Raw genomic sequence first — 8,109 nt, 5'->3', positions numbered from 1 at the left:
TAATGGGGTTAGCATATGACCCTAGAGTCCTTTTGGACTGTTCATTCCCACTTATGTCCATGATGGAGAAAAGGGAATTGATGTGAATGGTAATCAAGATATATATGTATATATATTTTTTTGAAAAGAGGAAAGATAGAAACAACAAAGAGACACCAAACTTAAAATTTTTCAGAAAATCAAACATGAATTTTCAAAAACCTAAAGAAAAACACAAAGAAGACACCAAACTTAGAATTTTTAAAGATAAAAAAGGGACTAAGGACATGCAAATTCGAAAATTAAAAGAAAAACAAAACTATGCAAAAGACACCAAACTTAAAATATGAAACTACACCCAAATAAAAGACTCTAAACCAACAAAAATAAAACAGTCCTAATCTAAGCAACAAGATAGACCGTCAGTTGTCCAAACTCGAACAATCCCCGGCAACGGCGCCAAAAACTTGGTGCAAGAAATTGCAATCACACTTTTGCAATCCCGCACAACTAACCAGCAAGTGCACTGGGTCGTCCAAGTAATACCTTACGTGAGTAAGGGTCGAGCCACGGAGATTGTCGGCTTGAAGCAAGCTATGGTTATCTTGTAACTCTTAGTCAGGATATCAAAAATTATCAGGATTGATTGTGAAAAGCAAAAGAACATGAAATAAGTACTTGTTTTGCAGTAATGGAGAATAGGTTGAGGTTTTGGAGATGCTCTATCTTCTGAATTTCTGCTTTCCTACTGTCTTCTTCTTCAAGCACGCTAGGCTCCTTCCATGGCAAGCTGTATGTAGGGTTTCACCGTTGTCAATGGCTACTTCCCATCCTCTCAGTGAAAATGTTCAACGCACCCTGTCACGGCACGGCTATTCAGCTGTCGGTTCTCGATCATGTCGGAATAGAATCCAGTGATTCTTTTGCGTCTGTTACTAACACCCCACAATTGCGAGTTTGAAGCTCGTCACGGTCATTCAATCATTGAATCCTACTCAGAATACCACAGACAAGGTTTAGACCATCCGGATTCTCTTGAATGCCACCATCAATTCTAGCTTATACCACGAAGATTCTGATTAATGAATCCAAGAGATATCTACTCAATCTAAGATAGAACAGAGGTGGTTGTCAGGCACGCGTTCATAGTTGAGAATGATGATGAGTGTCAGGGATCATCACATTCATCCGGGTTAAGAACAAGTGATATCTTAGAACGGAAGCAAGCATGATTGAATGAGAAACAGTAGTAATTGCATTAATCCATCAAGACACAGCAGAGCTCCTCACCCCCAACCATGGGGTTTAGAGACTCATGCTGTAGAAGATACATTGAGAAACGTGTAAAGTGTCATGAGGTACAGAAACAATGTCAAAAGATCCTATTAATATTGAACTAGTAACCTAGGGTTTACAGAAATGAGTAAATGACAGAAAAATCCACTTCCGGGCCCACTTGGTGTGTGCTTGGGCTGAGCATTGAAGCATTTTTGTGTAGAGACTCTTTCTGGAGTTAAACGCCAGCTTTTATGCCAGTTTGGGCGTTTAACTCCAATTTTTATGCCAGTTCCAGCGTTAAACGCTGGGAATTCTGAAGCTGATTTGCAACGCCAGTTTGGGCCATCAAATCTCGGGCAAAGTATGGACTATTATACATTGCTGGAAAGCCCAGGATATCTACTTTCCAACGCCGTTGAGAGCGCGCCAATTGGGCTTCTGTAGATCTAGAAAATCCACTTCGAGTGCAGGGAGGTCAGAATCCAACAGCATCTGTGGTCCTTTTCAGTCTCTGAATCAGATTTTTGCTCAGGTCCCTCAATTTCAGCCCAAAAATACCTGAAATCGCAGAAAAACACACAAAATCATAGTAAAGTCCAGAAAAGTGAATTTTAATTAAAAACTAATAAAAATATACTAAAAACTAACTAAATCATACTAAAAACATACTAAAAACAATGCCAAAAAGCGTATAAATTATCCGCTCAAGGTATGAAAACTGGAAGTCCTATCCTAGTTATCCTTATCAGATGTGATGAGTATTGTCCGTTGCTCCCACTTAGTCAACCCTTACTAAATAAAGGAAAGTCAAGTGGACCAATTAATTTGACTCCTCAAGTCCTAGTCAACTCCTAAGGAAAGACTAGCTTTAGAGGGACCCAAATCAACCAGAAAACTTCAAATATCAATCAACTGCTGAGTTTGATAACTCAAGAGTCACCAATCAATCAATCAAAGCCAAAGGGGAAAAATCTAAATTATTTATATAATAAATAGAAGAAAGCAATCATGAGTCTGAAATACCTCAAATTATATTAATTATGAAAATCCTAACATATAAAGTTCATAAACAAATAAAAGAGAAAATAAATAAAAAGAACATTGAACTTGAAAATTGAGGAAGATGAAATCCTAATCCTAAATCCTAAGAGAGAGGAGAGAACCTCTCTCTCTAAAACTACATCTAATCCTAAAATTATGTATGAATGTATGTTGTATGAAGTATCCCATGAATGAATGGATTCCCCCACCTTATAGCCTCTAATCTGTGGTTTCTGGGTCAAAAACTGGGTCAGAAACAGCCCAGAAATTGCCCCCAACGTTTTCTGGTACGTACAGATCGCGGGAAAGTGACGCGGAAGTATCGTCCATGCGTTTGCGTGGATTGAAATTCGCAGATGTGACGCGGGCGCGTCATCCACGCATTCGTGTTGCCTAACTTCAGGGCAGATATAATAAATTATATATCGTTGCGAAGCCCCGGATGTTAGCTTTCCAACGCAACTGGAACCGTGTCATTTGGACCTCTGTAGCTCAAGTTATGGTTGATTTAATACCAAGAGGTCAGGCTGGACAGCTTTAGCAGTTCCTTCAGTTCCTTGTATTTCTTCTAGTTTTGCATGCTTCCTTTCCATCCTCTAAGCCATTCCTACCCCGTAATCTCTGAAATCACTTAACACACATATCAAGGCATCGAATGATAATAAGAGAGGATTAAACATAGAAAAATTAAGACCAAAGAAGCATGTTTTCAATCATAGCACAGAATTAGGAAGAAAAATGTAAAACATGCAAATCATATGAATAAGTGGGTAAAGAGTTGATAAAAACCATTCAATTGAGCACAAGATAAACCATAAAATAGTGGTTTATCAATATGAAACACCACCATCTTTATGGAAGTCAAAATTAGTGGCTCAAAAAGGACCTGTTGTCTAATGATATTAAATCTGAGTCTGGTGACAGTAATCTTTGGAAAATTATTGTGATGTTAAATGTATAACTTGAGGGATAAAATAGGGTACTATTACTTTTTCACCAGAATAGATAGCTTGGTTTTCATAGATTACAGTTCTAGACTCCTAGTTATCTTTGCTGCTATTAAGATTTAGTTATCTTTTTCAATCGGTCACATTCATTGTTTTCAATAACAATCCACATCAAGGAGGCAACCCCAGAAGGTGAAGAACTAATCAAATGTGGAAAACTGAATTTAGTGGATCTGGCTGGCTTGGAAAATATATCTCGTTCTGGTGCTAGGGAGGTAATACATTGGGCGGATACCTCCTAGTTTTATCCTTCACCCTAGGCTTTACACAATAATCTTAATTTGTTTGATTTTGTAACATATCTTAGGGTCGTGCAAGAGAGGCCGGAGAAATAAACAAGAGCTTGCTTACTTTAGGGCGGGTGATCAATGCACTTGTGGAGCACCTTGGTCACGTTCCTTATATGTTTTTATGTTTATCTTTGGTTTTTTGTTCCTTCCTTTTAATAAACAAATTGGTCGATGCTCTTTGAGTCTTTGTATATTCCTCATTTATATGCTTACACGGAAAAGGTGGTATTTAGGGATAGCAAGTTGACACGTTTACTGCGTGATTCCCTTAGGGGAAGAACCAAAACATGCATCATAGCGACAGTATCCCCTGCAGTCCATTGCATGGAAGAAACTTTGAGCACGCTGGATTATGAACATAGGGCAAAGCACATAAAAAATAAGCCTCAGGTATGTCCATGACTAAAGTTATTTAAGTGTCGAGAATGTTTCTTACACCATGCATCTTAACAGTATAATTTGGCTCATAAATATATTGCTTTTACAAAGATTACATGACTGTTATTCTGTATATTACATCTGTATCATACATAAAAACATATAAACAGATATAGTGTTTTCGGAACACCATTTGATCAATTATTTGTAATGGAAACATCTTATGAGAGTTCACTTTTTGGTTCACATGAACCAAGTGAACTGGGACAGATTAAGTGCTTTTAATCCCATTCTGTTTTTTAAAGGAATTTTTACTAACCAGTCCATACTAGTTTTGGCTATTTTCTTATTGGAATCTATACTGCAAGGTAATAAAGATGTTTATCAAGATGTTTATCATATGTTTTGTTTATCTACCTTCTGTTTACTAAGTTGGCCAAGTATTCAATTTTGTGTAGGTCAGGCTCAAGAGGTACATGGAAATAAGGGGTGCTGATGGGGGAACCTCAGATATGCTGTGTGCTCTGCCAGCATTTTGGGTAATTGATCTAATCACCTACATGTTTTTCCTTCACATTGTGAACTTAAAAGTAAAAGTATATGCTTTACTTTTATTAATAGTCTGCAGGCAAAAATAAGGTAGATTACTGGTTTAAGGACTCCATTTCAAGGTAGATTACTGCGGCATGTGGCTAAAGATGTGTTGCAGTGGGTGAAGATGTCTTTGATGCTGATAAATGATAGCCAATTGTTTTGCCGATTTTATTATCTTGGGTGTATAGAACTATGTCAGACTTCTATTTATATTGTTTTGCAGGATGGCTTGGACAGGAGAGGCCTAAATGAATCCAGTTTTTTGGATCCATTAAAAGACGTCGTTGGAACAGGTATATAAGCTGATAGCTTTAACGTTATTCGTTCATCCTGCTTTGAGCACTAGAATGTCATTAAGGTGAAAAAAACATTGTTCAGTTGTATGTAATTTAACCTTGGAAAAATGCGGTGCTGTTCTTAACTTTATGACCATCTTCACACTAACATCGCAGGTTTGACGCCAGCTGATAGGCTTCTAGATATGTTTCATAACATGTGGGAAAACAGCGTAGATCCTATCTTTAGAGAGCGCTGCTACTAATCTGAGTATAACCCCTGCAATCCTCAGAGAGGAAAAACAACAGTTGTACTAGGTTTGAGTTTGACTATATAAAGTTCTTCCTTTTAATCAACCAGACTATGATATAAGATTTTGGAGGCCCATTAATAAGAGTTTTACTTGTACTGCTTCTGTAAAATATTTTCCATCATGTTTATTAGTATATATTATAGATTAATTTGTCCTTATTATTTCTTGCCAGATCTTACTTTCTTGTCAAACTTTAATCTTAATAGATGCAATATTACCGACGACGGCTGTGAAAAATTTTCATGTAAGCTGTTGGGACTTATCTATCTGCTATTTTTTTTTGATAATTATCTATTTTAAAATATGCTCATTTGTTCCAAATTTCTTGTACCATAAGAATTATTGTGGATAAGGCAGCCGTAGAAAACTCTTGCAGATACCCAAAGGTGCTTTTTATTTACTAAAATCAATCTTTTTTCTGAACCAATGTTCATGAATTTATATTCTAGTAGTAGTGGTGCAGGTTCTAGTAGTGGTCATCATCAACATTAACATCAACATCAACATCATCATCATCAAGTAGTTGAAGAGGTTTCAGTGCAAAGGATGAAGAAGGAAGAGGTTAATGCAAAGATATCAGCATGCAGAACAAGATTGCAAAGATTAACAACAGATTCAAGAGAGAAGATGCTATCATCAAAGGCTGGAAGAGTGAGCAGGTTCAGAAGGCTACTTATTGGATGAAGAAAGTTGAGGTAATTAACTTTTTCCTCAAGGTCTTATTTGCATGTTGCTGCTCTTCTTAGTCACTTCATTCTCTCTATTTTTTTGTTAGTATCTGCGGTTTATAGCTTTTACTTATGTGTGTTGAATTAGTCATTGATTTATTCTGAATGCTACCTGAATTAGTGACTTTTCTCTCTTCTTCTCCTTACTTCAGCTGCTGGTATGTGTGTTGTTTAATGAAGAATGAGGCTGAATGGCCTTTATTTAGGCTTATATGGAAGTTGCGTTTGGGCCCAACTCAGGCCCGGTCTAACCCGTTAGCGTTTTTGGCCAGTTTGGCCTAATTTCGGGCCAAACCTTTAAAATTAGTGTTCGGATTTCAACTTTAATTATCTTCCTAAGTTTTTCAACTGTTTTTACTGCCCCTACACAGTACCGGACAGATTTAAGCCAGTACTGCCCGTTAATTTACCGGTACGCATTTTTACACAATTTTTCAAAGAAAATTATATTTTCCAACATAGAAAAATCTAATGAGTCCAAATATCATATTTATATTTTCTAATTAATATTATAAAATTTTGGACTTATTCCGAGCAATTAAATTATTATTTACGTTAATTAATCAGTTAATTAATTCGTGATTCTTACAGTAACGAGTTTGGAACTTGGAGATGAAGGGACTTGGAATGTATGAGCAGTGATCACTAAGAATACATTGAGGGTTTTTGGCTTGGCAAGGATGGTGGTATAATCACGCTTACTCAGTGCGTAAACTATGGTGTAGGGATGGTGGTTCTATTTTGCCTACAATAAGGGCGAAGGTTTTATCCCGCTTACATATTGATGAATTGTTTAGCAAGGACAGTAATTTAATCCTGCTAGCATATTGATTTGTGAATGCAACATGAGCAAGGATAGTGGTCAAATCCTGCTTGATCGAGGTGCCCAGTAAGGATGGTGGTTTAATCCTACTTACTTTGGCAGCAAGGACGGTGGTTTAATCCCGCTTGCATGTTCCGGACAAGGATGGTGGTTTAATCTCACTTGTTTATAGAAGTTACAGATAAGGATGGTGGTTTAATCCCGAATATCCTAGTCGGGTCTGGCAACATAACCGACATGTGAGCTCATGGCCAGTAGGGCATGCATTCATCATTTGCATCTCTTATGTGCTTATTTGCTTTGATTACTTGAAGTTTGCCTAAATGTATACTATGCCTACTTGCTTCTTGAATTACTTGCTATACATGAATATTACATGTGTTACTTGTTTGCATATACTTGTGAATGTCTGATGCTGAGGGGGTCAGGTAGGCGGTGGCGATGGGATCGCACAGAGGTTAGGTTGGTGAAGGCTGTGGGATACAGCAGTGTGATTGGTATTAGTTAGAAATCCCCTAAGTTTAGATAACCCTGTTCATGGTTTATGGTTTAAGTTATTTATTTCTTTAAGCTTGAATATCGGTATCGATGTGAAGTTCTAGAATTGCTTTTGGTGTCCCGGAATCTTACATCTTATATATTGGGCACTATTACCATACTGAAAACCTCTAGTTCTCATACCATATATTGTTGTTGTTTTTCAAATGCAAGTCGCAACCCACCACGGTGGGTTTGCGGTGTGGTGACAGAGCGGAGTATGATCTTTCTTATGTTTTGTTTCACTTTACTTTTGTGGTAGTACTCTCACCTTTTGTATATTTAATGTTGTTGCCTTAGAGTCTTTATTTCAAAAAGACATTGAGAGATAGGTTGCTGCTTTAAATTTCCAAAACTCTGTTGTGTTCAGTTTAACTAGTCGGCCTAAACTCCGCAGGCTGTGACTAGTCCCCTTTTTGTATAACTTACTTTTATATATCTTGTTTACTTTAATTTATTACCTTGTGTATCCTGGAGCTATCTACAAGGTTTTATATGTATTATGTATTGTTCTGTTCGTACCTATGCTTTTAGTTATCGTGTGTCAATGCTTCACGATTCTTAGTTCCGCTTTATGCGGCTTGAGCTTTATTCCTTCATTGGGCTTTTAGTATTATTACATCTTTCTCTCTCTCTCTCTCTCTCTCTCTCTCTATATATATATATATATATATATATATATATATATATATTCTTATATGAGCTTTAGAGTTGTCGCGAGATAAGGCTTAGGGTGACAGGGTGTTACACGTTTAGTGCCAGGAAGACAACAAACAACAGGAATCTTACTGCCTCCAGGGGCGCTAAATGCCAAGCCTGGCGTTTAGCGCCAGTAGCATGGATCCAACTTTTAGGAAAGGGCTTC

General features: G+C 37.2%; 1 protein-coding gene across 2 annotated transcripts; it reads left to right on the top strand.

Moving 5' to 3' along the window:
• Positions 1-3,325: 3,325 nt before the first annotated feature.
• On the top strand, positions 3,326-7,144 carry LOC130932475 (glutamate--cysteine ligase, chloroplastic-like). Of its 2 annotated transcripts, XR_009067461.1 has the most exons (9): positions 3,326-3,520; positions 3,613-3,985; positions 4,432-4,512; positions 4,791-4,860; positions 5,020-5,160; positions 5,329-5,400; positions 5,494-5,542; positions 5,620-5,851; positions 6,476-7,144. XR_009067461.1 is itself a non-coding variant. In XM_057861807.1 (5 exons), the coding sequence occupies exons 2-5, from the start codon at positions 3,767-3,769 to the stop codon at positions 5,106-5,108; spliced, it is 459 nt and encodes a 152-aa protein (XP_057717790.1). In that variant the 5' UTR covers positions 3,326-3,520; positions 3,613-3,766; the 3' UTR covers positions 5,109-5,223. The 2 variants fall into 2 exon arrangements, 1 of the variants encoding a protein (XP_057717790.1); XM_057861807.1 differs by lacking the exons at positions 5,329-5,400; positions 5,494-5,542; positions 5,620-5,851; positions 6,476-7,144 and having other exon boundaries at positions 5,020-5,223.
• The last annotated feature ends 965 nt before the right edge of the window (positions 7,145-8,109 follow it).

The sequence above is a fragment of the Arachis stenosperma genome, chromosome 6 (genome assembly GCF_014773155.1).
Source record: "Arachis stenosperma cultivar V10309 chromosome 6, arast.V10309.gnm1.PFL2, whole genome shotgun sequence".
NCBI lineage: Eukaryota > Viridiplantae > Streptophyta > Magnoliopsida > Fabales > Fabaceae > Arachis > Arachis stenosperma.
This window is presented reverse-complemented; position numbering and strand designations above follow the sequence as displayed.